At 36.0% G+C, this 17,453-nt stretch overlaps 1 protein-coding gene and 2 long non-coding RNA genes across 3 annotated transcripts; 2 read left to right on the forward strand and 1 right to left on the reverse strand.

The window, feature by feature from the left end:
• The first annotated feature begins 4,875 nt into the window (after positions 1-4,875).
• LOC135081987 (nicastrin) lies at positions 4,876-11,772 on the forward strand. The gene is made up of 15 exons (XM_063976740.1): positions 4,876-5,095; positions 5,266-5,367; positions 5,453-5,648; positions 6,048-6,251; positions 6,489-6,590; positions 6,897-6,987; positions 7,079-7,148; positions 7,231-7,335; positions 7,615-7,850; positions 8,093-8,360; positions 8,444-8,598; positions 8,814-9,053; positions 9,566-9,668; positions 10,286-10,517; positions 11,024-11,772. The coding sequence occupies exons 1-15, from the start codon at positions 5,038-5,040 to the stop codon at positions 11,046-11,048; spliced, it is 2,187 nt and encodes a 728-aa protein (XP_063832810.1). The 5' UTR covers positions 4,876-5,037; the 3' UTR covers positions 11,049-11,772.
• Positions 11,768-14,567, reverse strand: LOC135082006 (uncharacterized). Its single transcript, XR_010259324.1, has 2 exons — positions 13,974-14,567; positions 11,768-13,613 (listed from the first exon to the last, which is right to left on the reverse strand). It is a non-coding gene; the product is annotated as an uncharacterized LOC135082006 (long non-coding RNA).
• A 7-nt stretch (positions 14,568-14,574) lies between these two features.
• LOC135081998 (uncharacterized) lies at positions 14,575-15,823 on the forward strand. Its single transcript, XR_010259319.1, has 2 exons — positions 14,575-15,111; positions 15,350-15,823. It is a non-coding gene; the product is annotated as an uncharacterized LOC135081998 (long non-coding RNA).
• The last annotated feature ends 1,630 nt before the right edge of the window (positions 15,824-17,453 follow it).

Below are 17,453 nucleotides of genomic sequence, written 5' to 3' on the forward strand. Positions count from 1 at the left end.
AGTGCCCCGAATCCCGATTGCGCAAAATATTTTCAACTACAACGCGACTAGACGACGAACGAAAATCACAAATTCGTATCGCGGTGTCGCTTTGACAGCTAATTCAAACGAAAACAAAAGGTATTTTCTGCCAGTTAACCTTCGGATTATCGACTCGGAATCAATACAACGGTTGAAGGAACCTTGAACTGTTGCCATTTAATTTCGATTATTTTAATATTAAAAAACAGTAACATGAAAACGTAGAGTCTAGTTTATCAATAATTTTATGAATTGATAAATAAAAAGCCTTGCAAAAACCCATACAAATAAATACCCGTTGAAGCTTATTCTTAAGCTAAAAGAAAAAGGTTGGAATTTCTAAATTAATTGTTCTCTACTAACTTCTTGCAACAATCTTTTTCATATGTGAACACTCATTTCACTTTTGTGAATCGATATTTTTTGAATTTTTTGCAACCCTAACTCTAGCTGTCAAAAACTACGGACAATAGATAAAAACCACAGATATGGATAGATGCAGCATGTGTCAAAAATTGTATGAAGCCCATGAAGCTAAAGATAAAAATGGAGGGCAGAGTTGGAACAAAAACTTGAGTCAAATACCTACTTATATCTATCTCGCTCTCTGCGGCCCTACCTCTCTTTTTAGTGTGAACTGTAGTATTGCTATCTTCTGATTTAAATCTCCTTGTAAATTCTTCGAAATAGCCAATTCACTAACCAAATCAGAAGTTAAACAAATAAACAATTAATATTTGAAACTAAGATTACCTAGTTAAATAAAAAATCACAAAATTGTCGGCCATTTAGGCTTAATGTGTTGGCGAATCAGGGAATTACAATCCCAATTCCTGGGTAATCGGTACCATGTGGCAACATCGGCCCAATCCGGCCCATCATGGCGGTTGTTTACTATTTTGTTTATTAAGCAGTTAATTTCGTTTGAGATTGTTTACAGGAAATAATCATTGTTTTATCACAAGAATTGGTGCAAAATTTTGTAGTGCGTGGTTGCGGTAGTACGTGGTGTCCTGGAAGTGACATAAGATTCCACGCGTAAGTGTTTCTTTCGTGATTTCCGACATTGGATCATTGTAAACATTTTTCACATTTTTTACAGTAATTTCTTCCTAAAACGTTTTACCAGTAATTACACTTATCATTTTTAATGATACCTATGTCAAGAAATAAAGATTTTACATTGGTTTCATTGAATTTGAGCAATTTTATATTTTTTGTTTATTTAGAAAGAGCGAGTCTGCCCACAGAGAGCGAGATAGTGATACTTAGTTTGTGCTTCAAGTAGGTATTCGGAGTGTGGCCTCCATTTTTATCTGTAGCTTCATGATGAAGCCGAGCGTGCCACTTTTTAAACGTCATTAGTGTCATTTTAGCGAATTTTAGTGATTGCCGCAACGTAAAAGTAATCGTATCATCGTACTGCATTCGCATAGTCATCGAAAGATATCGTATCACTCGATTCGAAAATTTATTAATTCCGATAATACTGATATTTTGTTAAATTTGTAATTTTAAAATAATTTTGTAGCGGTAAACGTTATTCTATATTATTAATTTTCTTATTAATTTTCAAATTATATTTTTGTTGTGCCTAATGTTTATGAAAGTAATGATCGTTATTCCATTATGTTAAATAGTACTACTAGTAATTCATACTTTTAAATATCCTAGTAAGTACCTAACCTAGTTTCATAAAATAAAGACTTAACTCAAGCTTTTTATTTTTAATAAATGTAAAAATGCGTAGTTTTGTCAATACGTTTTGTTTCATAAAGCTAAGTCAGGTACCTAGTTTTGAAGTTATTTCTAAACGACAAAATTCAGTGTGGTAAAAAACGTTCGAAGTAAAATGAAACACAAAAGATTTTTCTTCATAATTATATTATAAGTGCAAAGAATAAGTATTGTGCTTTAGATGAGCCCTATAAAATAATCAAAACAAATCAAAAGGTTTGAATAAAATTGTCCTTCCGCCGTCATTTATAAAAAAGGTAATGGCAAAATTATAGAACTTCCTTAGGCAGATGCCTCTACTCCGTCTATTTGAAAAAGTCTGGCACTAGGGGTTTCCCGGGGGCCCGATACAAAACCAAAAACATCTTTATTTTCCTCTTTAAATAAATTACTTCTTACAATATCCCTCCGTGTCCAACTACCTACATCCATAATTTGTCTGTTATCCTCTAATGATGTAAATATATATAAATGTATATCTATGTTTATTATTACTTGTGATATTAAAATATAGTCTGATACGGCTATATTTTATCCTTTTTGTCATAAACATATTTTTCTGTCTAATGTACATAGTAATATGATTAGTTATTATTATCCTGTAAACAATAACACCATTCCTGCCTGATCCTTCAAAATTTTCGCTGTTCCCGGGTATTTTCCTTTAAAATCCGTTTCCCAACCTTTACACCCCGTCATTGGCAAATGCACAAGCCGTGCGAGCCACAAAAAAAAAAAAAAAAAAAAAAAAAATCGTCAAATCTCATTATTTTTTTCACCCTACCAGCGTTTCAATACAAAAACTTGTCTGGTGTATGAATACACGGATCAGTGTGTGTCATAATGTTATGAGTATGAGTAAGTACGTTTCCTGGGGATCGGTATGAGTGCACTACATACAGGGACCATGGTTTTAACTCCTAAGAGTACATCGCAGGATATGTATTAAAAACAATGCTACTTTATACTTCTTCTACTGCTACTTTATTCTAATTAATTATTTGTTACTTGTGCTGTTAATTACAATTCTCAATCCGTAAATCATTTCTTCTTTCTACCGTGTTCGTACTACTGTCCTCATAAAATCATCGTAACCGATTGTTGTAATCGGATTACATGAACATCACTCGACCATGTATGTCCATTTGGACATATCGGAATGGCACGCTTTGACGATCAACTTGCTGTATATGGGTACTTCTCATTTACACTCAAATTTGATGGTCACACAATAATAGTTCATAAACGGTACAAGTTAGAACAATACCTTTGAAATCAGATGATAAAATATCTATTTAGCTACATACAAAATAAATTTTATCGTAATAGAAGCAAAAATAATACGAAAAAATCACATGAAACGATAAAAAACGGGGTCATTTTTCGCGTTCTCATCGTGTCACACCTTCGGTTGCAATGAAACATTTGGTTACTGCATTCACAATTTTCATTCAATTTGTGTGTAGCATATACTAAAATCATCGTAATTAAATATACTTTCCACACAATAGTCAAAAAAATATCTTCTTATAATTATTTTGAATTGAGAAAGCGAAATACGTTGGTCACACGATTTTAGGTACCTAAAATTTTGAGTAATAATACAAGATTGCCGTTAAACCGAACACCAGCAACCAATCACAGCGTTCTATTCGGTTAACGTCAATCACGCTTCGACCATTGGGGAGGTGAGATAGGTCGATCGTCGCTCTGCGAAAGAAATACGTAGCTTTTTGTGATTTTCCATAGACATACCGTAGCTTGCTTGAACAATATTTTCTACCTCTAAAATTTAAACAATTTAATTGAAACTTTGCCATTGAAAACTTAACATGTTAGACTTATTTTTGTAGTATTCGACTTGAACCGTTAAATTCAAATTTAAGGATAATTCATAAAAAACTAAAATTTTCGTCACCTTCGTGGCACCACCTTCGTGGTGTTTTATACACGAAGGTGATTTTAGGCCACGAAAGTGATTTCTTGCTTTGGTTTATTTTAAAATATAGTGACTGGTGTTTATGTTTTTACAATATTTTAATAATAATAAATAATACGTGCTACAGTAGAGATCAGTACATCAATAAATAAATAAGGGCCTCGTATTTTTGTTGTCTGTCTGTATGACTGTATGTATGTCTGTATATGTGACTGTGTATCTGTTTGTAAGATAAATTTAATCTGAAGTTTGAGTTAAAAGTTGTACAACAAAAATACGAGGCCCCCTGGCCTAAATAAAAAATATATTTTTGTTGAGGGACTGATAATCAGTTAGAGTTCTTTTTTATTGAGGTACTGATAATCCGTTTTTTGCTTCTTTAGCATTTCAGAATGCCACAACTGTCACCCTTAAAACCAATTGCGTAGAATCTTGTAACTTAGTAGGTGACCTAATCGGTAAAATTTTATCTTGTATTTAAGTAGGTACCTATTTATAAATATTATGTTATTGCTATTTATCTATGAAAATAAGACATTTTGTCACATGTTTTATAAACACTTAAGAGTCATTTACAGTAGTAAAGTTTGAAAAAATTATTGCTGTGAAGTACAGAATCACTTTCGTGGCATCAAAAAATTCAAAACGTTAAAGCTTCCAAACGAGACTCACTATTTGACTGATTTACTGAGAATACAATCTTCACATCAAGCGCTACAATTTTTGTTCACAAAAAGTTGAAATAAGTTAGAAATAAAATTCGCCACGAAGGTGACGATGAGAACCGTGGCGATGAGAAATACCCATATATCTACTCTAATCCATATCTGTGATAAAAACCCAAAAACCTATAAAAACTCGGTGGATAGAAAGGTGGATAGGCAATGAGCTATCACTAAATAAATGGAGGCAAAAACAGTGAATTGAGACAGTTGACAAACAAAGTTGGATTTAGGATTGATTATTGGCAGTGCGATACGAGGAAATAATTTCCCACGTAGCTAGGATTAACAAATTCAATATTTTCTTTTGAATGACCTAATAATGCAAATTAAAGATAAAAATTATGTCACACACACGCACGCTCAAATGGTATGTCTGGTCCATATAAATTTTTATAAGTCAATGGATTGACAGCTGTCACTGCTGACACTTGTCACTGTCAGATTACAGACAAAGTGAAGTGAAGTGAGGACTTGAGGAGACAAAAAATCCAATCCTATTTTTCATCGTCAAACTGATTTGTTGTACATTTCCCTCATTTCCTAATTCAATAGCTATTTACTCCAATAAATATGTGCTATAGGAAGTGAATTTAATTGTGTTGAACTTGGTGTACCATGGAGAAAATGTATATAATTCATCTTTTCTTTACAATTTTTCTTAGTTATCTATCTTGTGAGTATAGATTTCAATTATTTACATGAATTCTATGTACTTTACATTACAATACTTTAATTCATTCTGTGTCTTGGAAATAGGAATATGTTCTTAGAGACATCAATACTTATTCATAGCAAAAAGTTATTTTTTGTTAGCTGATAATGATAATGTTTGTATTGTCACAGTGTCACAGTCGGAGAGGCTCCATGAGCAGATTTATTCTTCAATAGAAGGTGGAGCTCCATGCTTTCGCAGGTTGAATGGGACACACCAGGCAGGATGTTCATGTAATTAACTCGTTTTTGTAAACAATCAAACATTATATTGTGGACTCTGTACATTAGCATTTATTAACGTCACTAATACTTACAGCAACTAAAAAAGGCGCAGTGGGTGCTGTGCTCATGATAAAAGAACTGAATGATGCAATTTGGTTGACTCAAAATGCCACTAGTGGGTTGTATATGGCAGTCGTCAGCACTGCCTTATTCCAGGATGTCATTGAAGAGTTCCTAAGCCACCCAGAAAATGTAGCTGGTATATTAGTGTATGAGAATGCAAGCCTTATGTGAGTTTTTTAGTATTTATCTTAATAAGTAACCTAGAGTAACCTATATCAGATTTGGGGGGTTTGGCTCGAACATAGTCCACTTTTTCGACCACTGACTTCTGTTCTTGGCCACACACAAGCACTTTACTACAAATTTTAATTGTTTTTTTAACAATTTACTGTTCCCATTGTGCTATTTGTAATGAAATAAAGTTGTGACTCACTTGCTTTTCTACACTTAATCATTGATTAAAGTTACAGTAATAAGTACAGTTAACAGTAATAAGAATACTTACTTAATTACACATAAATTCTGAAACAATCTTAAAACTCATGACTCATGTCACTAATATGGTCTGGAACAAACTTACAAATCCATTTTCATATAAATTAATTTCATATAATTGTTCTTTTCAGCACCAGTGCCTTTACACAAGATTCGAAGTGTCCCAACGAATATTCATCAGGGCCAGGAAGTACTTGCTCTTCAGCCGAACCTGCTGGTTCTGTATGGAATGAAAAAGGTACCAACCTTATAAGAAGAGATATACCATTCCCAATCTTCTTTTTGCCTGAATCACGATTGGAAGAAATAAAGAAAATTGAGGAGTGCTATGAGAGGTATGAGTGTACTAATTTAACACCCTTACACTTGTATTCACAAACATTACTATGAGGTCTCCTCACAATGCGTGTGGATGCACAGTATCACACATGAACCAATCACACAGTTCTATTCAACGCCGTGTGTTCGATTTGCTGCTTCACTTAAGCAAGCATTGTTTGTGAATACAGGTGTAAATATCCATGGTAATCATTTGTAAAGTACAGATTTTTATTGAAAATTCAATGTTTCAGATATAACTTGGACAGAAGTGATCACAATGGTAGACCTCTATGCTCAGTTCAGCTGCGCTCTTTTATGTATGCAGCTGTGAACACAGTGGTTTGCACGAGAAGGTAAGTAAAATGAATTATAGTTGCCTCTAAATCTTACCATTTGTGTATTTTCATTTCCTTCTAAGATCTTTTTTTTCTTTTGTTTATTTATGTCTGTAGATATGTGTGTACCAATTTTGTTGTGCTGAAGATGGACAGTTAAAATACTCACCTCTTAGGGTCGCCGCACACGGACTTCACGCCATAGCTACAAAACGCCACCACACGAAAATGCATGTAAAAACGCCGGGGGCTGCGTTTGTGGCCGTGGCGTGAAGCCCGTGTGCGGCGACCTTTAGTTTAGCTGTATTTTTTTATTGTTTTCAGGTCGGCATCATCAGCGATTTTGACCCCAACTAAAGTATGTGACCCATTGGGTGATCAAAATGTTTACTACTCATTGTTTCCCCGACCTAAGGTTTGTTATTTGTTACAACATGGTGTTGTTGAGTAATTAAAATTTGGATTAAATTTTTCATTGAGTTGACCGATTTCTTTTTCTTTCACAGGAAAATAAGGATGCCAAAAAACCCGTGATATTAGTAACTGCGAGAATAGACTCAGCTTCATTATTTGATGGTATTTTGATTGTGAATTTTATTATTATATATTTCGAAATATTTGGATTACTTTCCTTTCATATGCATTAATTTTCTTGCAGGTCTTTCTCCTGGCACAGCCAGCTCGGTAGTGGGCATGGTGACGCTGATAGCAGCAGCTGCTGCATTAACGGAGATGATACCACAGAGCAAAGCCGATTCGTATGGTAAGAAATAGCAATGTCACTGTACAGCTAGCCTAGATTGTGCCATTATATCTTTTATAAGATTTATCGATATTAAACGATAAACCCATACGTTTGTCGTCTAAAATCGACGATAAGATTATATCGTGGTGCGCAACTGGTTACGAAAACAAATCTAACAAAAGACAGACATAGTCAGACAGGCTTTTGAATGTAAACAGCATACTGAGCATAATGGCTGCCCTTAATAACAAAACAACTTGCTAAACTCAAGTATGTGTGTATTATCTTTTGTTTTAGATACGAATGTTTTATTTACGCTTTTCAACGGCGAAGCGTTCGACTATATTGGGTCTCAGAAAGTAGCGTACGACATAAGTAAGACCGCGTGGCCGCAAGTTAACCCGCTGTCACCGGCTGACATCCCACTGCATATCGAGTTGGGGCAGATCGGTGGCGCCCTCTTGGCTAATAGAGACAACCAGTCGTGGCCGTTCTACGCGTTTGCTCCGACGCTCGCTAATACTATGAGCCAGGTATAGACAGTAATATAACATTCCATATAATTTCGCCAATTCGTGATTGCAACACTATTTTCTCAGTGTTTTAATTTAAGACCTATCGTTCTACCAGGAGTATTAGCTGTAGTAAGTATGGTGGATTCGAGGAACCAATGTTGGTTATTTAGCTTGTCTCATTGTTAATTCGAAGTGAACTATGTTCTCATTTAATTGAATACCATTATTGAATACCGTATAAGTGATGTTTTATTTCCCAGGTGTCGGAAATAGTCAACGAATTGTCTTTGAACCTCAACCAATACAACATGAGCCTGATCCTGACCGCCACAGACAACATACCGCCGTCGTCCCTGCATTCCTTCAGGCGTATCTTGAAGAACGTCACGGAATCCGGGACGTTGGCCGAAGTTCTGATCGTGGACCACAATGAACATTTCACGAACATGTTCTATAACTCGGCGCTAGATGGACCTGATAAGATCGGCTTTGAATACCACAACATCAGTATCAGTAGTAATGGGACTTGTAAGTTGAAATCGAATCATATTATCTTAATTTTTTTATGTGACGGACGCTTGGATTTTATCTAAAACTTATTTTGATTACAGTTGTATCGACTGAAGAACTCCTAAAGAACGGCACTATGAAGGAAACAGAATCGCAAGTCAAAATAGCGCAGCTTGCGACATCATTAGCACGAACGTTGTATAAAAAGGTTACGAACGAAAAATACACTGGCGATGTGTCAGCGTCTGCACACTTGGTAAGCTAAGGAAACAAGCAAATTATTATCTAACATTAATTGTAGTCGAAAGCACATATTAGGCATTAAGCGTCAAACTTAAGCTCAAATCTCACAACTATAACCACAATCTGCCACAGTGTTTACTTTAAAGTGACATCGTTCGTACAATACATGGTGTATAATTGACCGATATTTATTAAATTATTAAAGCAACATTTCTTTTTCGCTTACAGATTGACGAGATGCTCTACTGTTTCTTGACGAGTCAAGTGTGCCGCCTGCTGCTAGCAGCCGACTTCGGCCAGAGCGGGGCTACGGCAGAGAGCTTCCCGCGTAAACCGGCTCCGCTATACGTGAGCGTGTCGCACTACGGTGGCACCGCGCCATTGTTCGCCGGCCATTTACTGGCGCTGCTCACTGGCACGCCACTCCCCGCTGTCAACCGGACGATGTGCGATAAGCCCGACAACAAGGTCAGTAATAAGACTTGGAACGACGGTAGATACATTTCCACCTTAGTGACGCTACTGGCGCCACTTGCGAGTGACAGGACCTTAGAACACAGCTGCACAGTGGCGCCAACTTAGTGAAAGCAAATGCACTCGCCAGTTGGCGCACCGCAAACATTTTGCCGCATCACTGTACACATGTGGTATGCGGCGCCGCAATACGGCACCGTCTCGCTCAATCGAAGTGCGGTGTGCCTGCGGTGCGGCGCCGGAACGCACCGTCTGGCATATCATTGATTTTTAAAAATTTTATATGCAGGACGCCGCTGCGACATCGCTCCGGCGCCGCGCCGCGATCGCACCGTGTGGCTTCTCCCTTAGCCTACACACTAGCGAGTGACATGACCATACTCGCCAGTGGCGCCAACTAGCCCTTGTTCCAATAATCTTATTAAAAAAATACTTTAGCTTTTTTGTGTATGTTGGTTAATGTTTCTTTAATACTGGCACTTTATTCTGTTTTCTCTCATTTTCAGGGCTTCTCATATCTCTACCTCAAGGGATGGAACCACACTGGCATTTGCATAAGGACCACTATGAATTTCAGTCAAGCAATAAGTCCAGCATTTACTTCCAGAGGTTCGTATTTACTTTCTTAACTTTGCCATAGGCAGCCCTCCTCCGTTCCGCCTAGTCTGCTTGCTATATTATAAAGCCTTGTTCGCACTAGTCGAGTAGTTTAGTAGAAAACAAAATTCCTGTTATGTGTTACCATAGGGGTCACTTAAAAATTAGGGAATGATGGTGAAAACGGGCATTAGTCACCTTTAGTAACTACTCGCTACTGACCAAAAAACCGTTCGCACTTTAGTAGAGTTTACAAGTAATTAGTGACTTATAATATGAACTTGACTGTTTTTTTACGTCGGGAAATGCTTTGCGCATACCCACTGGCCGATGGGGACGGCCAATGGGTTATGTGGGACTCTCCCCGCGTACCCACTAAAGGCGGGGCCTACCCACTAAAACCCGACGGTTTGGTTGGCACGTTAATAAGACATGGGAGCGCGCGCGGTGTCGTCGGTGGCGTGAGATGAAGAAGCGGCCGATCACCGAGCAACCGAGGGCAGCCGAAGGTGCCTGAACAGCTTGACTAACCAATTTAGTAACCTACTCGACTAAATTTTTGGTGTTCGGACACAATTTTCTACTAAATTACTCCCCACTTGACTAAATTACTATGTATTCTATTTCAGACTACGATTTCACATCGGGCATGTATTCCACTTGGACGGAGTCTGTATGGCAGTTGATATCGGCTCGGGTATTCGTATCAGCGAGCGGCGGTGGCGCGCGCACAGCCCTGATCGCAGGGCTGGTCGCCACCGCCATCGCGGCCTTCCTGACCTTCTGGATAAAGAGCAATTCGCAGAGGATCTTCGTCAACGCGCCTGCCGGATCGCTCGTCAGCACTGATGCTGCTACTGGGTAAGTTCTGTAGATTTATTTTATTAAGACTGTAACCATAGAGATATAGACAGATGCCAACTAATGTGCTAAGTTCGAAACTCAGTGTCGCATTACAAATTTACACAAAGTAATCAAAATATGTGCTCATTATCCACTGCGGTGTCAGTACTCAACGTTTGAATAATCTTTAGTACTACGCAAGCAATGTAAACTGTTTATATTTTGACGCTGACACACACATCATTGATGTCACGAGCAATATGTTCCGTTTTGGGCATATTGCTGCGACACCGGCCCCGCCCCCTTTTCACATCTCCCTTTAGTTTTTGTGATCTGTGACTGTAACCTTCTTACTAATGGTAAAACGAGGTCAAAGAAAAGCCATATTCTCATGGAGAGACCACCGTCAATTTCAAGAAACATTTTATGGTTACCGTAGCAAAAGATTTGCTTTTACCTTTTGCACATCATCCAATGTAAGGCAATGTGGTATTTTCCGCTAATGTTATTTGTTTTTGTTTCAGGATACTAAGGACTGTCAATTGTTGAACATAAGAAGTAAATAGAAGAATTAGGCTGTGTTATAAGAAATTATGATTTTAATCATTCCATACTTTACACATCCTATTTATCAGTCAGTATTTACATGAGACTCATTTGATACATAACAATACTGAATTACTGACGTTTAATTTAAAATACTACATAATATGAACTGTAATAATAGACTATAGGTAATGAAATTAGTTAACTTTGCCTTCAACATTATTTATTATATTTCGTGATAGGCTAGCGTAATTAATATAATTTAAATAAATTTAGATTAAGATAATATTTTGTATGCAAATGAGCAGGATATTTGTATTTTCAATACACTTTTCTCATCATTTAGTGCATTAGATATCCGGGTCTGTGTGATCATAAAAGCGTTTGTAATACATCTGGAAATAAATAAATAACAAACATTCAATATTCAATATAATTTTAAATTCTTACTGCTCTCTTTAAAAAAGTCAGTCACAATCCGTTAACTTTCTAACGCAAATATTAACCACTGAAGGCAAACCATGACTTTCAGAATAAAAGCAATTAATCAATTACTTTGCAGTTCGATGTGGCTGCTCTTACTTTTGTAAAAAAAGATCTATTTATGTCTTTCTAAAACGGCACAGTTGAATAGAAGCTTGTCTTTTGATAAGTCTATTTGGATCATTTTGAATATTGAGTTGATGAGGTTAAGTGACCAGACAATTAATAAAACTAATTCATTATACTTTATGTATTTTATTTTTTATATTACAGCACTAAAGAATATGTTAGCAATTGATTGACCAAGAGATTTTAAGAACACCATGTAAAACGATTGCGATGTCACTTGTTTCCAATACAAGTCCGTTACAGATTCGAGATGTCTTTGTATTGATACTCTATCAAAAATAGTTTCTTTTAGCGCGTTGAATTTCAATATATCCGCAATATTTCTTGGTTTGTCGTTTTCTTTGGTAGTGTTATTAGAAAATACTTTGGCTAACCATTGCTTACTGTGTAGGAAGTTTGCGTTGTAAATGTTATTGTTATCAAGAAAAATGTTGTTGATAATAGAGTCCTTTTTGCGCGATTGCGTTGATACATTGTTATCGCCTGCTTTCTCGTCTGGCTTTAGTATGAGCGTTGCGCCATTTTTCTGAGGCAGTATAATCGCGCTCATTTCTGACGTTTTGGCGTGGAGTGACTCCGAGTCCGAGTAGTAATTGTCCACGGAACTATTTTCGTCAATATCAGACTTTATAATGTAGTCATTGGCTCTACAAATGTTAGGGTTGCTCTGTCGCTGTGTTTTTGTGTAGGTCACTAAATTCAACTGCCTCCCTTTGTTATGCATATGTAAGTACCGTTTTTGTATCGCATTTTCTAATGTAGCCATTGAAACCGATTTGTTGATGAACAACTGATGAGATTTATTCCAATTAATAACTTCTTGATAAAAACGGTTATCGTATACCATGAATATGCCACTTTTTAGTTTAACGGTAATTTCTATCATGAGGTTTGAAGCGGAGCATGTAATTATAACGAAATATAGCTTCCTCATCATGTTCAACGTGTTCACGTTAATGTTTCTCAATAAAATGCCTAGTAAATATCCTTGTATGATGTTATGAAAATGCCAATTTCGCATGGAAAGTGACGGAACGTTACAGTTAGTATCGTAGCTCGTGGCGGATTTAGAAACAGAAAAGAAAGTTTCTAAAGCTTGAAGGAAGTCTCTGGAAAATATGTTTAATTTGCATGTGGCTATATTGAATCTAATGCAATGTTTTTCGATGGATATCTTAAATCTTATTGATTTTTCTTGGGTGTTGAATTTGGGGAATGGCTTATAGCAATATTCATTATCATCTTCGTGCCTAGGATAACTTTGGTCTAGTTTAATAACTCCGTCATACCCTGGCATAGGATTTAAAAGTTGTCTCAGATTTGCCAGTTCGACCGATATCGTAAAGATGTTACATTGTTGTGTGTTCTTATCTTCAGCCTTTGCTGTTAGCCTTCCCAATTGTTGCGACGTTTCATACATTAGCTTTGCAAATATGAATAATCTTGTTATATCAATTCCAGTGCAGCTACACCACTGATCGTCTCTACTCATTGTGTTCTCTCGTAGGCCTCTGTATTGTTGTAGCATTAGTGCTCTTTTATTATCTTTTTCCACACAAGAAGAATCTACATGGAATATTTCATTTTTTTCATTCGTGAACATATTACACAAATATTCATCAGTCACTTCGTTTTTTGCTTTTGGGACGTACACAATAATTTTACGAGGTATAACATTCCGATGCACCTTCAAGCAGTCTTTGAAGTTATTCAAACAAACATCTTTAATTTGTTTGGAGGAATACTTTTCGTTTTTATATTGCGTGGACGCACTACAATCGTTTAGATCAGAAAGTCGTTTCAGTTCATTGGTAATAGCATCGGTCAGTACTCTGTTACAGGTCCTTTTTCTAATGTGTTTCTTTTTCAATTTACTTCTGATGTCTGATTCAGAATCTAGTTGGTGTCCTTCCATATTTTAGACAGTTTATTGGTGAAGTGTCTATGGTCCAAGGCCTGAAGACAAAATAAGAATAAAACCTTCACTACACAATTACACATGGTTTATGATGTACGGAGTAGGGTACAGAACAATAGGACTGTAGTGGGCTTAGCTAACTGCCCACCAACATCCTGTGGAGCATAATTTTTCGGAACTGCCGCGAATATATAATAAATTGTGTAATACAATAGTGATCAGTACCCTGAGCACGAATAAATATAAAGCAAAGTAAAAACCAAAACTACAGTTGTTTATGGAATATAGGGTTATTAGAGATATTCGTGCTCAGGGGACAGTATGATGTAGTTTTGGTTTCCAGTTAGATGAATGCAGTCTAACGTATAGATTATGGATATTGCAGTAAAGTTACTCACCCAATTCAAAACAATAATAAAAATATCAAACGTTGCAATATTACTCCATAAATCTTTGATACAATTAGACCTAACACTTCACCAATTAAATTGTAAAAAATACTACTGATAATATTTTACATGTTTATTTTGATGTGCTGATTTGTAAAGAAATCAAAAAGTCAGCACGAGTGTCAGCACGTAATTTGGCATTTGTTACTTTTTTATCTTATAATCATCTTTCAAAGTGAGATCAAGAAGTTTTTTTAGTTAATGTTCATCGAAGTGAAAATAAAAGCCATCATAAAAGCAGACAAATCCCATCATCCTCGGTCTTCAAGGTCCCATGGATGAGGTCACATCATCCATGAGGCCTTGAAGACGTTGATCCATACTAATAACACGGGGCGTTAAGGACATGATATTTTGCATCCAGGCGCTATTTCTAAATACCCCATTCTCCTTAAAATGCCTCTCTAAATAATAAAATAAAAGGTTAGATGAGTGGAGAATTTAGATAAAACCATTTTTAATCGATGTGGATGAAGATTTAATAGCGGAGACTACACTCGAGCCCTAAGAAATAGGTCTAAGTACGGGCAGACCAGTACCAGTAGAAAGTATCGGAATTCTTGTTTAAATGAAAGCCCCATAAGTAAAAGTAATCAGTGACATTTATTTTTAACTTCTCAACTAAAATCTAATTAAACCTACGCACAACACGTCCGCCATTGCGAGTACGAGGGGACCGGGGATGAGGGTGTCATTTTGACAGCTCCACAGATAAAGTATTTTATCGAATAATACCGAATGAATGATTATATTCAACACCCCGGCTCAAGATCAAGTCTCAATTTTCTTGGCCAAATTGACTTGAACTTGCAGACAATAAATTTAATCTTTAAATAGCAACACTTGGCATGAGCTGTCACAATGACACTTGACATTTGACATTGACACTAAAATTTTAGGTTATACTATACTTATCTTACGTCTCGATACAAAACAAGTCTGAAATATTCAAAAAATCAATATTAATCAACACAACTCTGATGCTATAATGTGGTTAAAACATAATACAACTAAAATATTAATCGCAAACTAATACAATCCAAGAGATTTACAGAAATAGTTATGTTTAACCTGGCACAAAGACTTTGTAAGTATATCAGCTTTATTTTCATTAGTACACACATATTTCAATGTAATTAAGCCTTTTTTAACAATATCCTTAATAAAATGAACTTTGATATCGATATGTTTCGACCTTTTGCTATTTTCGTAACTTTCTATCATCTTAATTGTACTCTGATTATCTATATATAATGAGCAAATCAAATCTTTATCACAATGCAAATCTTTTAACACTTCTCTAATATATACTGTTTCACTTACAGATAACGATGCTGCGTAGTATTCAGATTCCGCTGTGGACAGTGAGACCGATGATTGCTTCTTGGAACTCCAACTGACCAAGTTGCCTTTGTGGAAGATTGCAACTCCACTCACACTTTTGCGGTCCATTTGCTCGGATCCCCAATCTGAATCTGAAAAAGCTATTAAATTATTATTTTCTTCTCTTTTATATATTAATCCCATATGTTTTGTTTGTTGCAGGTATCTGAGGATTCTCTTCGCAGCTGTCCATAAAGTTGGTGTTGGGCAGTGCAAGTATCTACTTAAAAACCCAGTGGCATAAGCGATGTCTGGCCTGCTGATAGTAGCCAAGTACATGAGTGAGCCTATGAGCTCTCTGTAAGGGATGTTTTCCATGATTTCTTCGTATTCATTTATTTTTAGTCCGACTTCCATTGGTGTATTGCAACCCTTGCAATCTTGCATATGAAATTTTAATAAAATCTTTTCAATTATTTGTGTTTGTTTTATTTCTATTTTATCCAGTGTTTGTGTTATTTCCATTCCTAGAAATTTGCTTATATTTCCCATATCTTTAGCTTGAAATTCTTCTTTTAATTTATTTATTATTTTCTGTCCATCTCCAATTACTAGTATGTCATCCACAAATATAAGTATGTATACATTTCTTCCTGAGTACAGACAAAAGTCACTTTGAGATTGCTTTAGTCCATTTTCTGTCAAAAACTGATTTAACTTTTCATTCCAGCATCTGGGAGCTTCTTTTAATCCGTAAAGAGCTTTTCTGAGTTTTAGTACTTTTCCTTGTTTTTTATTTACACCTTCAGGATAATCTATATACAGGGTGTTAGGTAAATGGGTATATGAGCCGAGACCAGCCCATGTTAACATAGTCATATAAATACTATAGTGGTGTCAGAAAGTCTGGGAAAGGTACCATTATTGAGTAATCAGCTGATTCAGTTTTTGTCGCCAAATTGCGTCGTGACACCCCTGAAAATTAATAGTACGACAAACTAGCGTAGATAAAACAAATAACAGAATTCATTATAATTTTCTGCCTAAAAATTTGTCTCTGAGAGGCAAAAACCTTAAGCAATCCCCCAGGAAAATCAGTCCATCTAAAAAGATTTAGCACAAGTCAAATACTCCCTTACCTTATTTGATTCGATTTGGATTTTGGATAAGTAAAAGTAAACAAAGTGGTCAAGAATTAATTTTACTTCATTGACTGTAACTTACTTATTAAAATAAACCGAATAATCAGGACCGTTCATTGTGGACGTCATTCGGCTGAAATGAATGAAGGAACGAATCATTAAACTTGATAACTTTGATTAAGGAAAATGAGACATTGTAGGTAATCATCTAAATTGTATCATCGTAAATCACGATATTGTGTACTAAAAATACCTTAACTAAAAATAAGACACCATTGAAAAAAAACCTTAGGCATTAAAGAAATGTGTCCAAAGCACTGTTTAATCTTTGAAGGACAACGAAAAATCTATTGTTGACGAACAATGGGACCGGCACGTGTAGTGCGAGTGAGACGCAAGACGTATCGCACGGCGGCTTTCACTTGCAAGAAAGAGTCGGAAGATCATCGCGGCGCAGGAGTAGTGATGTGTAAGGAGGTGACATTGAAGGCAAAAAATCGATTAAGATTTTTCACGTGTTCAATAATAAATCGTTAAAGGATTTTTTTTCTACAAATAATAAATTTAGGTGCCATTAATTCATTTCCAATCATTAATGGAGACGACATGTGGTTGGGGTTAAGTTTTCATTTCATGATTGACTAATGAAGGTCGAGTCGTCTGGGGTCAAAGTGTCGTAATTACAGTGCCGTAATTACAATCCAGTTGGTCAGTACAGTAGTCTTGCCGATTGTCTATCAATAGCCTATCGAAAGGCCACCCAATCACTCATACTATCGTTAATAAAATATCATATTTTCTAAAAATAACAGCGTTTATCGCAAATTTAAATTTAGCTAAAACATTTCCAAAAGCATGGCAGATTACGGTTTTCTTAATTTACCAAATAAAACTGTGTTGTTTTTTTTTCAATGTCTTCTATCAATGCAATGGTATCGTTAAACTAATTTAGACCCATCGATAG

This window comes from Ostrinia nubilalis, chromosome 2 (assembly GCF_963855985.1).
Source record: "Ostrinia nubilalis chromosome 2, ilOstNubi1.1, whole genome shotgun sequence".
Lineage (NCBI taxonomy): Eukaryota > Metazoa > Arthropoda > Insecta > Lepidoptera > Crambidae > Ostrinia > Ostrinia nubilalis.